General features: G+C 45.3%; 3 protein-coding genes across 5 annotated transcripts in view; 2 read left to right on the top strand and 1 right to left on the bottom strand.

Moving 5' to 3' along the window:
* LOC119022489 (putative C-type lectin domain family 20 member A) overlaps positions 1–15,704 on the bottom strand; it is an 826,153-nt gene that overhangs the window by 624,864 nt on the left and 185,585 nt on the right. The gene's annotated exons all lie outside the window — the stretch shown is intronic.
* LOC119022462 (macrophage mannose receptor 1-like) overlaps positions 1–15,704 on the top strand; it is a 409,060-nt gene that overhangs the window by 234,978 nt on the left and 158,378 nt on the right. The window lies entirely within an intron of this gene.
* The window catches only part of LOC119022458 (PDZ domain-containing protein 4-like), a 37,865-nt gene continuing 34,032 nt past the window's right edge, over positions 11,872–15,704 (top strand). For 2 of the 3 annotated variants that reach the window (XM_037103372.1, XM_037103375.1), the window contains exon 1: positions 11,886–11,965. In XM_037103372.1, the coding sequence (XP_036959267.1) occupies positions 11,906–11,965 (60 nt within the window). In that variant the 5' untranslated portion in view covers positions 11,886–11,905. Of the gene's footprint in view, positions 11,966–15,704 lie in introns of all 3 variants that reach the window. The other variant, XM_037103373.1, reaches the window with a different exon arrangement.

Below are 15,704 nucleotides of genomic sequence, written 5' to 3' on the forward strand. Positions count from 1 at the left end.
CTTCCTCCCCTCCTCCTCAGACCGGACTCCTGCTCCTCCTGCAGTGAGAGGAGTCAGTGATCAGTGACGACTCGGCTCAAATCAACTGAGCTGCTGAGAAATAATGCCGGTCCGAGTTCTGGTGTCGTCTCGTCTCCTCGTCTTCACTATGTCTCTGTAATTGCTTGTCAGAATCCACAGCCTGCATGTGTGTGTGTGTGTGTGTGTGTTAAAGGCAGAAACTCCAATCTGCTGCTGTTGAACCGTCACCCCGTCAAAACGAGCCCCCTGCTGTGTCTGTGTGTGTGTGTGTGTGTGTGTGTGCGTGCGTGCGTGCGTGCGTGTGTGTGTGTGTGTGTGTGTGCGTGTGTGTGTGTGTGTGCGGCCTCTAACCTCCCGTGTGTGCACCGAGCTGTTGACTGTCAAAGCTTTCAGACTGTCAACATGTGAAGATTACAGTCTGTGTGTTTTTCTGCAGGCCATTAATGTGTCCCCTGACACACACACACACACACACACACACACACACACACACACACACACACACACACACTCTAATTTGTCCCTCGCCGCTCTCCGTCTCCGTCTCTATGTTACAAGCGTCGGGACTCTTTGAACGACAGCTGAAGGCAGAAGATGGATTTTCAAAACGCCACAAAATGAAAAGAATAAATAAAGACGAGCGACATGAAAACGTCTGAGCGCTGAAACAAACGCTGCACACTGATAATATGATAATAGAAGCGTCACGCTGCAGTGTGAAGGATGTGATTCACTGTGTCCTATATTAGACTTTATTCCTGTTTGTCTCCGCGTCGTCTCGCTCACATCACACAGACTTATGATGATACAAAAACATTTATTCCTGCAGATTCAAACGGACCTCGTGGAGTTTAACTGGGAATGAAACATCTCGGTTGAGCTCTGATGTCCACGTGAGCTGAGAGAAGAGCAGCTGTGTCTGAATAGTTCTGTGATCCGCACTAATCCGGGTCATAAATCAGAACTCTCTGTACAGCAGAGTGCAGAGGACGTAGTCTGGTGGTACGGCACGACAGCAACGGTTCCTCTGTTTGCTGTTCAGCTTGTGTCCACAGGGGGCGCCAGAACCAACAACAGCACAACAACAGAAAGTTCCTCGATGAAGCTTTAAATCTAAGCAGGTAACACTCGGTGGTGTTAATTGGACTTCTCTGGATCTGACGAGCGTCTGCATGTCATCACTGAGTTGAATTTCACAGATATCAGAAGACATCAGGAGATTCTCCTCAGAGGAATAGATGAAGACAGAATTCATATTAGCCAGGAAGCTTTCATCAGATCCACAGATAAACTCAAAGGGTTTCGGCTGAACTGTCTGTTTCTCTCTGGTCACAACTCGTCTCTGGTGAGTGTCAGACAACGTCATGGTTTGACTCAGAATACGTGTTTCGGTCGCCACGATCACAAACGCAGATGTGACCTCCTGTGAAAAATTGTTGCTTTTGTGAATCTTGAAATGTTTCCAGGTTCTTTAAAGAAAACAACACCCAGTTTGACGCCACAAAAAGAGGATGGAAGTGTCCTCAGGCCCAGAGACATCCAGAGCTGTGACTCAGACTGTGGCCGGCTGTTTGGCAGCACCTCCGTCGCCTCCACCTCCACATGTGAAGTCAGCTTACCATCATCTGTTACACAGCTCTTCTTAACGCTGTAGAATGCTCCATTCACTTGAGCCTTCCCAACATTCAGCGGTCAATTATTTTCGTATAATTGACCGTTGCTAAGCACATTTGACCATCGTCAAGGAAAGTGGCCTTTTTGCCTCTGATTCACGTATTTCGTATCACTCGGCGCTCCACAAGTTATCCGGTCACTCATCACTGCAGCGTATTCAGTCTCAAAGCGACATCAGCTGATCTGTAACCTACCTCATATCAGAAAAACATTCTCCAAGGCCACCAGTATGGACGAGCTTCACATTAACTTTAATAGTTTTGGAAAATACGGTGATTTCAACTCCTGAGTTGGCTGAGTTGTCGTCACCGGTCAAATAAAGAAAAAGAGAGAAAAGCAGAGAAACGGCCCAAAGTTTTGGATGACAGACACGTTGATCAAATAAAAGAGGATCGACACGATCTGAACACAGAAGGAGCACCGTTTGGACCGGGTCACTTCAACAGACTCATCATCAGGGTCATCAGATGTGTTCTGAAGAATGTTCTGTTCAACGTCTGTGTCGTCGGTTTGGTGAACTATATTTCTCTGCTGAAGAACACTATGAATGGTAACAAATACGCTGTAAAAAGACGCTGTTTGAAGTTTTTTATTCGTGTTGGCAAGTAGCCGTGTAATAAGTGGGATAGTGAAGAGAACGACGGTCATTGTCGGGACAGTAAGTCCCGTCAGGACGATCTGGACCCTGACGCGAAGCGAACGTCGGCCTCAGATGTTCAGCAGCTCTCTCATGCAGTTTGAACACAAGAACAGCAGGATTATAATCTGTCAGTGTTCAGTCTTGTTGGCTGCAGACGGCCAAAGTGAAATATTATAATCATTATTATCGTCAAACTGCATCGATCTGTGAAGGTTTCTGCTTCTCTCAGCAACAAACTGAACAAAGTGAGTCAGCAGGAAAAAACTGAATCATAGAAATATTAAATACAAAATAAATATATGACATGAGACAAAACACACACAGCACAGCAAACACACTGAGCTGCCTGCAGACTAATACATGTGTGTTGTGTATGATGGATCACACACACACACACACACACACACACACACTCAGACAGTGTATATGCTAAAGTGATAGAGATAAATAGATGTTTGGGCAGCAGATTCGCTTGAACACACACGTCAACACAGAGTTTCAGTCAACAGCAGACACACAAGCACAGTGTGTGTGTGTGTGTGTGTGTGTGTGTGTGTGTGTGTGTGTGTGTGTGTGTGTGTGTGTGTGTGTTCTGTATGCATGCTCAAACACAAACACAAGAGCCGTGTTTGTGTTTGAGATGTGTGTGTGTTTATGTTTGAGTCTGTTGCTTTATCTGTGTTTGAGCACCTGAACCTGTGTGTGTGTATGTTCGTGTGTGTGTCTGTGTGAGCATCTGTGTGTGTGTGTGTGTGTGTGTGTGTGTGTGTGTGTGTGTGTGTGTGTGTGTGTGTGTGAGACAGTGTTGACACTGCAGAGGCGTCTCTCTCTCTCTCCCTCTCTGTCGATGTAATTACTGTGTTGAGCTGATAAACTGCTCTCACAGGACTCACCGTCAGCAGGGAGGAGGAGGAGGAGGAGGAGGAGGAGGAGGAGGATGGGTAGAGGAAGGAGATGGAGGAATGGGCATCAGGGGGAAATAAAAGGGCAATATGACAAGGAGGACAAGGAGACGAGGAGATCAGAGAGGCCGAGAGATGAGGAGAAAACAAAGGGTGAGGGGGAGAGGAAGAGGAAGGAGAGACCGAGAGAGACAAAGGGTTTGAACTGACGGGAGGATGAAGAGGAGAACAGGGGGATGAGGAGGAGAGAGATGGAAGGGGAGAGGAAGAGGAGGAGGAGAGAGGAAGAATTAAAGGCTGGAGGAGACGAGGAGAGGGGAGGTGCACTGATTCACCGCTCTGACAGCCAGGAAGTATTTCATCTGGACAGAGCGCGCACACACACACAGACACACGCACGCACACACACACACACACACACACACACACACACAGACACACACACACACAGACAAACAACGCCTCTCTTGTTGTTATTACTTTTCAGATTTGAATAAGATTTAAATTTCGACGGTTCAAACTTCACCAACTTTAAATATTTCCTGTGTGACTGAACACACGCAGGCTTAAAGGAACAGTTCACACAAACATGTAAGTCCAGTCATGGCAGTTTGATTCTGGTGGTTCTGGCTGTGACCAGGATCCAAACTGACCCGTGTTTGTGTCAACTCCTCATTTTACAGGACGACTTTTACTTTCCATCATTTCATTTGAGTATTCTGAGTGTTCATACAACTCAACTGCCCCCTGCGCAACATTTCCCACAATGCAACATTCTTCATTCTATGACTACAAAACTTACAGTCCGGTACAAAGACTGAACTGACGCTCGGTGTGTCTCCATGCACACTGTCACCGCTCCATTAGGTCATTTAATTGGACGACTGCCTTTGTTCCAGGCGAGAATCCATTTATTGACACGTCCGACTCCACAGCGGTTGAAAAGGTCACCGCCCGTCTTTGTTCCCTCAGCTGAGACGACATAAACCTCATCGGTCCACTGCCTCATGCCATGTTAATACCTTCTTCTTCTTCTTCTTCTGTTTGTTTTTCCTGCTGTGGATTTAAACCTTGGATGACTTCCACGCTGAGGGAGGCTCAGGTGTGTCTCAGGCTCACACACGTCAGAGTAATAGCAGGAGAATTACCTGTGTGTTACCTGAGTGTGTTGGTCCGACACGCCCGTGTTTACATGGACCGGTTTACGTCAAACTGACACAATCGTCCCACTCCATCTAACATCCTGAGAGGAAATATGAAGCTCCAGTTATCTAACTCCATCAGTCAGCCAGGTCAGCAGACAGCAGCTATTTTTTGCAGTTGCTTAGCAACAACAGAGGGACGCTTCCTCTGTGATCGCATTAATTACAAATCAATACTTCCTGTGTGCGGCTCTGCAATAAGATCAGAGTCTTCAATCCTGTCACATGTTCGCTGTGACATCACCACCACACACACTCAGCTTAACACACACTCATCAGTTTGTAATGTTCATGTTAGTGTGCTCGTGTGTGTTCATGTGAAAATAACTCATGAATATGTTTGTTTAATGTGTGTGTGTGTGTGTGTGTGTGTGTGTCAGTGAGTGAGGCTGTTATACAGGGAGATTAAATTAAATTAAATTAGATTCACATAAATGTCAGCAGAGTTCATTTATCAGGAGACAAATTGGTTTCGGAAAACACACACACACACACACACACACACACACACACACACACACACACACGTCGTCCAGGTTACGGAGGGAACAGTGAACATGAGACTTTCACGAAATTTAAACTGTAAAACGATTTCAAGCTTAAAAATTGAGTTTTTTATGATTGTTATCTTAAATATGAAGCTGAGGAGAGACAATAAAAACACTGTGATGTTGTATTTTAGTACTGCAGGTAAAAATGTAGAGTTTGTCCTGAAGGTGGCGCCGGAGGAAAGACAGTCGAGATCGTTACAGTCTGAAGGGTTCATCTGCTGGAGAGCAGGAACGTGATCCAAGCATTCCACAGAAATCTGCTTGGTAGATAGAAGATAACTGAATGTAGATTTTGGCCTGTTGGTGGCGCCACAGGAAAAAAGTCGCTCACCAAACTCATCAGGATTCATGATGAGCACGAAGATGTCCAGCTCTACTCACAGGAACCGGGACGGCACCGGATCAGAACCGCAGTAACCCGTAAACGTTGCTGATTCTGCCTCCTGCTGCAGCCAGAGGTGGAGGGAAGGAGGTGGAGTCATCACAAGTCAGCAGGGCTTCTTAACGAGTCACACCTCCACCTGTCATCCACAACCAGACGGGTTCTCTGAACCAAACCACGATGACTTCCTGAGCCTGAGCAGCATCAGCATCAGCATCAGCATCAGCATCAGCATCAGCGCTGAGACAAGACAGAGACAGAAACTTCAACGTAAAGGTGCAACACAAAGAAACGTTACGGCTGAACTCATCTGTGGTTTTGCAGAAACACACTCAGCTAACAAATATCAGGTGATCAGGTCGGTGGATCACACCTCAGCCATCAGAACACAGGTGTCCTTCAGGTGCCATGGCTTCACATCTAACAGTGAATTAAGGGTCCGGTTGTGATTGTTGGAGCTGTGCAAAGACAAACAAAAGTCTTTTTTTTGGGATTTTCAGGATGATAAAATCACTGATTTGACTCAGCAACTTTTTACGTTTCAACAGAAGGAATCTTATCCTCCGTCTCTGTCAGGATGCTTCCTGACAACAAAATGATCCGGTCGGTCGTAAAAAAACAAACTCTTGGATGTAATTTGACAGTCGGCTGCAGGGATTACCTGATTCCTGCTGGCTGCACTGTCTCACTTAATACTGGACCAATTTAAAGACACTGTGACCTGCATTAGACTCAGAATAACACCAGAGTTATTCTGTGAGTCAGACTGACAGATTCAGTCTCAACACAACAGTTTCTGCATGACGTGTCGATTGTGTCTGTTAGAAGACAACGGCCTGCACGTAGAAAGAGAACAAACATGTCGATGTTTTCACTCCAGCTCTGCAGCATCACACGCTCAGCGTCACTCAAACACTCCTGCTGATCTGAACTGTTAAAGTTGACACCGTGAGGATGAGGAGTGCAGTCTGACTCATGTGGAGTGAACCGCGACAAAGACACAACATCATGTTTACATGCGTGAAAGCAGAGGAGCGTTTGAGAGTCACAGAGATGAATGAACAGGTAAAGAACAATAAAGAAAGAAGGGAGGGGAGGAGACGAGAGGGATTCAGAGCAGGTGGGAGGGAGAACGGAGGAGGAGGAGGAGGAAGAGGAGGAGGAGGAGGAGGAGGAAGAGGAGGAGGAGGGGAAAGCCATCGCGCAGAGGGAAATTAATTGCCGGCTGCAGGTTATTGGCTGGCTGTGCTGCCGCGGAGGCTGCTGTTGTTCAGCGCGGGGAGGATGCTGCAGAAGAAGAGCGAGCGGCGAGCAGAGAGCTGCAGATCTGTCTGCTGATTACTGATCCAGCAGCAGCTCATCTCACCATCCCATAATAGATCTGTGAAGAGCCGGAGCTGCTCAGACAGGCAGAGAAACACTGGATCTGTGTCACCGTTCTGCAGGAGGGAAAGCAGGAGGAAGAGGAAGAGGAAGAGGAGGAGGAGAGGAAGCTCTGCCCAGACGAGGAGCATCTTCTGTGGGCGGACCGGCAGGCTGATTCCCCCGGGGAAATCAGGGAGGAGTGGATGGTCCCTAAAACATCTGAAGAGGTGAAACTTGAGGATCTTTAGAGGAGATTTAATATCAATATTCTCATTTTATCAGCAGGGAGAGGAAGAGGAGGAGGAGGAGGAGGAAGGCTGACAGGAGTTTATATTTCTACAGCTGAAAAATTTTCTTGGAAAGTAAAAAAAAGAAAGTCGTCGTTGTTTCTGACATGAATCAGTTTGTTGTCGTCTCATGTGATTCAGCTGCAGCAGCCTGACTCAGTCAGTCTGCTTTTTACATCATTTTCTCTTAATATCTAATTATCTGCAGATCATTAGTGTCATTATGTAGTTTGACAGAAAACAGTCTAATCTGTTACGTTCAGGTTTGTTTTGTCCGACAGCTCAGGACTCATGAATCGATTTGCTTCACAGGTCAAAGACAGAAAGATGAGTCCTCACAGAGAAAACTGCAAATAATATGAAAAACATCGATCAGTTTGTGAAACTGTTGCTGATTCATTTCCTGTTGATGGGCTGACCAGCATTTATTTGTGACCCCTGATAATCTGTCACATTTATAAATGAATTCAACCAAAGAAAAAATATTTTATCAGTTTTGTTTGAATCATTTGCAAAAGATTGCAAATACAAAAAAATCCACTCGGTCGTCAAAAACCTTGAATATTTTGAAGCTTAACTTTTTTTTTTTCATGTTTCAGCTTCAGATTTCTTCAAGTTCAATTTTTTAACTTATTGTTGGGACATAAATGTTTGTATGTGCTTGTGCTCTGGTCGGGTTTAGCTACAGAAACAAACTGTTACGGGTTCAGAAACTGTCACGTGTGTCCAATATGGCCGCCTCATCAGCGTCCTCACAGTTGTTAGTTTGACGCTTTGCCACGATAGCTTCCGGAAGTTAACGTACGTTAAACGACGTGACCTCATCACGTATCGTACTCGAGTCTCTGTTGTTACGTATTTTACACAGCGTAAGTTACGTAACATTCTCACCAGACTGAACATTGTTAATTTAACTTTAAGTGTGATCAATCGTTTGACAGCGTTACTAACGGTCATAATACGTGAACCTGCATGTCAGCGAGCTTTATTTTGAAAGTGTAACTGGACCTTGTGTGTGAAGCTGCTGCCGAATGAGACGACTTGTTGTTAAACACCAGTTTGTTTCGGCACAAACTCATCTGGAGGAACTACGACTTCCTGTCAAAATTTTCGTTTTGCCACAAACTTCCAAATGTTTAAACGCAGTCTCGAACGGTGGTCAGTGGCTTGCCGGCCTCGTTGGCGGCATGAACGTGAAACATGACGAATGTGATCCAGCGCTGCTTTGTGGAAATCTCCTGCAGGCTGTGCTGAGAGAACCAGACAGTAATCTGCAAATCTTTTTAGTAGAGGAAGTTTTTTCTGCTTTAAAGCCGTTAACTACTGGTGGATTAACCGACTTACCCTCGGATCAGTTCAGCTTTATCACACACAGGTTGAGGACTTCTCTCTGCTGTCAGACTTTCTGTTAGTGAAGCTTCGTCTTCGCCCTCAAACAGCTGCTGGAGTCAATTTATGTAAAACTTCCTGTAACAGCTGAGAGACTCGGCGGCCTGGGCGACTTCTGGCTTTAGGAAACTGAATTTGCAGCTTGTTAAACCTTCAGGTGTCGACGTGAGCGAACACACCTGCAGCAGAACATTTAAAATTCTGAGCAGGAAGAGAAAAAAAAAACAAAACAAAGAAATCTTGAAAAAAAAAAACTCTGTTGAACGAGCCTGTGTGTTCATGTCCTTCATCTGTTCAGTGTGTAAAACCACTCAGAGTCGCTCTCTCTCTGTTTGTGTGTCCAGGAGCGAAACTAAGCCGGATTTAAACCTTTGCAGAGAAATGACGGCGCAGCGGAGGAAATAGAGGGATGAAGTGAGGGAGGGCGGAGGAGAAAAGGCTGACGGTCGGAGCTTCTAGCTGGGCTCAGAAAACAGCAGATCCACCTCAGGCGAGCAGGAGGGTTTTTGTGGAATTAAAAGGAGAACCAAGCGAGTCTCAGAGACGCAGACGGAGGGCAGGTGTTTGATGCTGATGTCTGCTGAATCCAAACCGGACTCCCACGTCTCTGGATTATCAGACCTGAAAGAAGGATTCTGGGGATTGAAGAGTTCGGAGACGAGATCTTTTCCTGGCCAGCGAAGGATGTAAAGACGAAGAACAAACACTGAACTCTTCAGTGAACAGATGAAGTTTGAGATAATTCCTGTGGGAAGGACTGCACTTGTTTCTGGTTCTGTTTGGATAGAAGCAGATTGTTTCTGAGCACAAACATTGTTTTAACCCTCCTGTTTCTCAGCACCTCATTATCTTGTTTTATCTCCCCTCTTGTCTTACATGCCCCTTTTACATTTTACCCCTTTTCCCCTTTGCATCACTGACAAGAATCCCAGGGAGGGTTGCAGGTGAGCGGAGCAGGTGCTGATGACAGATAGCAGCTGCAGACAGGCAGACGTAGACTCTCGTGAAGCCAGAGAAGTGATGCTCAGTGACAGCAGCAGCAGGTAACTCAGGCTGAATGTGCTGCAGAGCGCCGGTGCTGTCTGTCATCGTCCTGCAGGCTGATTCCATCTGAGGACGATCTGTGGGCGATTGTAACGGCGGGAGGGAGGGAGAGGCTCGACATGACGGGAGAGAAAGAACCCAAGCAAAGACAGGAAATAAAACAACATTTATAAAAAAGAAAGAATCAGAAACAGAGATCCTGTCAACCTCAACGTCTCTTCGTCTAAATGCAACAGTGTGCAGAGAAACGTGTCCAGTTAGAAAAAGTTTCTGTCCCAAAAGGTCCAAAAGGACGTCAGAAACCGAAACAGTCGAGTCGTCTGCAAAGAATCGAATGTAAAAACCAGCAGACAGAAACACGTCACAGCAAACTGAACTGAAACAAACATTTTTGATGACTTTGGATCTTCTGATGAAACATCTGACTGCACAAAGCTTCCTGTCAAACTGAAAGCACAAGTAGAGTTTTATCTGATCGATTTATGTCAAAAACACGAAGCACAACAAATGTTTTTATCTCTCTAGTAAATAGGCTGATAGATCACAAATCAATTTAAAGAACAAATAATAAAAGTCCTTCTATTCAAACAGATCCAGGTGCTGAAAGCACAGATTTGCTCTTTAATAAGCACAAGCTCAGTCAGATTAAGTCAGTTTTCTAATGTTCAGGTGCTGACAGGACAATTTTAAACGATTTCTGTTGATCTCAGTTCAAAGCACAACGAAACACGAACAGTCGACCTCTGAATCCATCTGAAGCACACAAACTGTTCCTGACTTCTCTGAGCGTAAAACTTTAATATTTGACTTCAGTTTCCAAAGCAAATCTTCATCTTCAGATAAGCTACTGAAGATTTATCTGTTGCTGATACTCAATATTTCAGATTGAAGCGTCTCTCGTCACTCGTTGACGTTCAGATGAATTATTGAACTGAAGTGAGAACTACTGGAACAGTTTACACCCAGAAGAGTTTTCTTCTTCTTCTTCTTCTTCTTCTTCTTCTTCATGTCTTATTAATCGTCAGTGGCCTCGTTTCTGTTGTGGCTTAAAACAAAACCTCAGGAGACAGAAACACTCGACATCCGACTGCAGATGTTCGACACGGGAGCGTTTTGTAAAGATTAGTGAGCGTTGAAGAAGCACCTCTGTGTCAGGAAGACGCTAATAATCTAATAACTGAAATATAAATAATAGTCCAAATCCATTCACTGTGAACAGAAGGCAGAGACGAGACTTTTCAGAGCGGTTCGTTCAAATCAGGGAACCAGAACGGATGAATTTGGTCACAAAAAGAGACGAATTTTGACGTGAAAATCTTTCTGGAGCTGCAAAAACATCAAACATTCGACAGCGAGGTCAGTGTGAACGGTGTGTGTAGGTGGAATTTAATCAAACACAGAGTGCGACACACCTTCATCATCTCCATCATCCTCCATCATCTCCATCATCCTCCATCACCTCCATCATCCTCCATCACCTCCATCATCCTCCATCACCTCCATCCGTCTGGAGAGTTCATTTTCTGGGATGCTCACAAACTGAATCCTGTCTACAATTGAACACTTTATAAACTCAAGAGCCTCTTCACCCTCCTCCTCCTCCTCCTCCTCCCCTGCAGCGCTGAAACAATCTGTCGCGCATGAATAAAAATTAATTTTTCACCGTGATGAAAAGACACAGCATCGCTCCTCCTCGCCGCCCGCGGGACGGCAGATAAAAGCTGTTTGCGGCGAGGAGCCGTTACAACGACGCAACGCGGCGTTTTCATGAGGGAAACAACAAAACGAAGCCGAGCGGCGTCCCGCTGCGTTTGTCTTCTGGTTCTTCTGACTGCGGGTGAAGAAACACTGAGGTGGCTTTTTGTTTTCTAGTTGTCAGAGCGACGGAGCAGACGACAGGAAGTGAACTCAGCTCGACGCTCAGCGGGGGGTTTTATCTGAAGGACACTTTTCTGAACTCACATTGTTGAAGTTGAAGCACAATTCTGGGGGATTTACAGAAGAAGTGGCTCCAGGTTTCTTCTTTGGTGCCTAAAACAATAAAAAATGACTGACTCAGGACTCAGGACTTTCTCTGAGGATCTGTCATCAGAAATAAAGAGGAGGAGTGAATCTTCTTGCATAAAGAATCTTTGTTAGCAGAGATTAACAACATTTGACCAGAAGCCTCAAACGCTCGTCTGAAATCTGGTGATGTTTTTAAACTCTCGGCTGTTTTGTTCCACTGAGTGTTTCGTTGCTTTGGACTCAGTCGCCTCTGTGAACATCATCGTGGGTCAGAAGGTCAAAAAGGCTGAAAGACGGGAGAACAATCGAGACCGCAGCCGGTGAAGACACAGTCGAGGACATTACGTTTGGAGGTTAAAGGTGGATTATCGACACAGAGAGTGTTTTGTCTCCTGAGGGACAGAAGAAGAAGAAGAAGAAGAGAGAGAGCCGGCCGTCATCATGGGCTGCAACATGTGCGTGGTCAAACGTCCGGAGGAGCAGTACAGGATCATGTTCCAGGTAAGAAATCAGACTGCAGGTGTTTCTCTGAGTGAGTCTGGTGGCTCAGACTTCCACACATGCTGAGCTGATTCACAGCTGATTCTGATTTTATCTGCATCGAATGTTTGGGGAGAAAATGTTTCAATGCTGATGATTAAAACTGAATCTGAGGAAGAGAAACAGAGAAAGTGGAGCAGGAAGTGAACACAACATGCCTTTGTTTCAGAGAGAGATGAAGGTGGAGGAAAGACTGTGTGTGTGTGTGTGTGTGTGTGTGTGATATTCCAGCATAAGTTACAGCACCATTCATCACAGCAGGTTGGTCCAGTTACTCCGTAAAGGTCATCGTGTCGTTTGTTGGGTTTTCTGTCCCAGTGGAGGCTACGAGTCTGTGTGTGTGTGTGTGTGTGTGTGTGTGTGTGTGTGTGTGTGTGTGTGTGTGTGTGTGTGTGTGTTTGTTGTGTGTGTGTGTGTGTGTGTGTGTGTGTGTGTATGTGTGTGTGTGTATGTAGTGTGTGTGTGTGTGTGTGTGTGTGTGTGTATGTAGTGTGTGTGTGTGTGTGTGTGTGTGTGTGTGTGTGTGTGTATGTAGTGTGTGTGTGTGTGTGTGTGTGTGTGTGTGTGTGTGGATAGCCATGCATTGATTTACAAGCTCCTGTGCATTAAAGGAATATTTCACCCAGACACCACGAAGTCTTCCCTGCAGCTCCCACGCTGCCGGGCGACTTTATTTGTGTTCAACTGTACGTAAAATAAATTACAGACATAAACTTGTTTTGACATGAAACTAATTTAAAAGCGTCCCGAGCAGCAACAAAGAGAGAAAATCAGAAACTCTCTGCAGATACGAGACACTAACACGCCTTTTCTCCACATTCCAGCCTCCCTCTCTGTCTGTTTACGGCTTCTTACGGCTTTTACGTCTTTGTCTCGTCTCGCTGCGTCTGATTGGTCCACATCAGTCTGCTGATGTTGGGAAATAACAAGAATCCAGAATTCACCTCAGATGCATCAAACTACAGTAACGCGGCTGTTCTGAAGCTGAGAGGAGGAGAAAGTTCAGGTGTAGAGAGGAGAAGTCACACAGAGACTCCAGTAAAGTAACTAAGTTCTCAGTTTCTTCCACCTGTAGGTTCTTCACAGTCTGACTGACAGCAAACCAACAAGTCTTCAACCTGCAAAACACATTACAAATGGTTCGAGCTAACAAAACCTGCTCATGACGAGGTAAACGTTGTATTCCTGGTTAGAGTCAGCAGTCGTGTCAGAGGAAACAGATTCCTCTCTAAACTAAATCCTCCTTCACTGATCCTCCGTCCAGCATCACGTGACTCTGGTCTTTGCTTCACAGAGACAAAGACTGGACCGCAGCGTTCAGACTCTCATTGTGCTACGTGCATGTTAGTCACATCTCAGGAGACCGAGCTCAGCCGAAATGTGACAAACAACAGATAGCTTAGCTCCGTTAGCGCCGTGCAGCACCAGAACAAAACACCAGCCGGAGCTAAACATGGACGGGAGGTTCAGAGGTCCGTTTGAGAGAGAAACTCTGATGCTGAACAGAGAGCTGTGAGTGAAAAACGTCCAGAGAGGACCGAGTCCAGTGTCTCCTGGTGTTATGAAGGTCAGGTTAGCTCCACCTGCAGCAGCACGACAGTGATGATCACACGAACATGAGGACAGACGAGTCGTCCTGCTGCTCTGTGTCGCCTCTGAGCTCGTTTCAGACGACATCGTTTCAGTCTGCTGCAGCAAGTCAAACAAGACTTCATAAAAAACATTAATCAATATCATAAATCCACAAACTGTCCATCTGGATCTTGTCTGAAGGACGATTCTGATAGGAAACTGTGATCTGAGGAGATCACAGGAGAACAGTTCACAACCTTCCAGATTATTTTAGATGCTGTCTATGAATGTTTGATGTATAATGCAGATTTGACTCCAGGAGAGAAAAAGGACGGGCAGCTGCCGTGGTGCCTTCGAGGACTCGTCCTGGTGTTGATGTAAAAAGACAAAGAAACGCTCTCTGAATAAATCAAGTCGATGTATTATATTCACGAGCTTTACGCGGATTTTGTAGATTCTGCTGCTGAGAACCGTCAGCGTGTCGACGACGACGTGAGGATCCAGGAAACATGTCAGGAAACACAGAGAGCACATGCTTATGGAGGAGCTGCTTCCTCTTCCTCTTCCTCTTCCTCTTCCTCTTGCCGCCTCTCGTCGACTCACCGTGTTATTAAAGAAGCGTCACGCGTGAACGACAAACATGTTTTTTACATTAAAGCAGATAAATCCAGTTTAAGCTCATCAGACCGTCCGTGTCTTCAGTCGTTCCCTGCTGGAGGACACGTTTCCTTTCTCTTCTCGACAGTTTGTGTTTCACAGGAGACTGCAGCTCAAACACACTCATGTATATTTATATACAGACTCACACAGTCACACATGAACAGTGTTTGTGTTCCTCAGATATATTTTATATAGAACAGAAATCTGCTTTCAAACGGCCGAATTCATCCTTCATTTAAAATACAAATGGTGGCCTGAAACTGAGCCTGTGTGCAGGAGCACACACACACACACACACACACACACACACACACACACACACACACACACATCTAATGCTGCTCCTCTGAGGATTTTGTTTCCACACTCTCCTGATTGTTGGACATCATTATCATCTTCACTAGGTCAGCTCGAGAGAAACACACACACACACACACACACACACACCTGGGATTCACATTCATTATAGAACTGTTGTGTCCTGATTGATCTGAGCTCCCACAGAGATCCAGGCAAGAATCCAAGCAACCCCCAACACACACACACACACACACACACACACAAAAATACCTTCATCCTCTCTCTTCGTCTCATTCATGAAAAAATGTAAATCATCGATAATCATCAGCAGCTCTGTGTTTTCTGACTGCAGTTCATTCGAGAATATTGAATATTTAACGTTTCCAATTTAAAATCTAATTAATTTTATTTCCAACAGTGTTGAAACCAGAGAAATCTGTAACTGTGTTCAGGCTGTCGTGACTTCCAGTAACGATGATCCGACACGACATCAAACTACATCTGTTGTTCTTATTTTATTGACTTGGAGACATTTGGTGGCAGAAATCTCACACTGTGTGTTTCATCACGTGAGAGATTCTCTTTGACTGTCCGGTCGATATTCTTAACAAAGTCTCTCTGATGTTCATCTTTCAACTGACGGAGCAAAGAGCAGAAGTGAGAAGTAACTCAGTACAAATACTTCCTGACATCTTCTGACTTTCTCCTCCTCTCAGCTTCAGAACAGCCTCGTTACTGTAGTTTGATGCATCTGAGGTGAATTCTGGATTCTTGTTATTTCCCAACATCAGTAGACTGATGTGGACCAATCAGCTGCAGCGAGACGAGACAAAGCCGTAAAAGCCGTAAGAAGCCGTAAACAGACAGAGAGGGAGGCTGGAATGTGGAGAAAAGGCGTGTTAGTGTCTCGTATCTGCAGAGAGTTTCTGATTTTCTCTCTTTGTTGCTGCTCGGGACGCTTTACCAACCCAACATGTGTCTATTTGACGTCCTGGGAATGAGACTCAACAATCAACTGTCTCTGTGGTGCGTTCAGGAACAGCTGGGACAAAATCCTACTGATTCTACCTTTAACTTTAATAGTCTTTGAATTCTATTAATATGACGTGAGCTTCAGTTAGCTTTGAGCACAAATGTCCTTCAGAGGGAGACTTTTTACTCTGATACT

Source organism: Acanthopagrus latus, chromosome 7, assembly GCF_904848185.1.
Source record: "Acanthopagrus latus isolate v.2019 chromosome 7, fAcaLat1.1, whole genome shotgun sequence".
NCBI classification, from domain to species: domain Eukaryota; kingdom Metazoa; phylum Chordata; class Actinopteri; order Spariformes; family Sparidae; genus Acanthopagrus; species Acanthopagrus latus.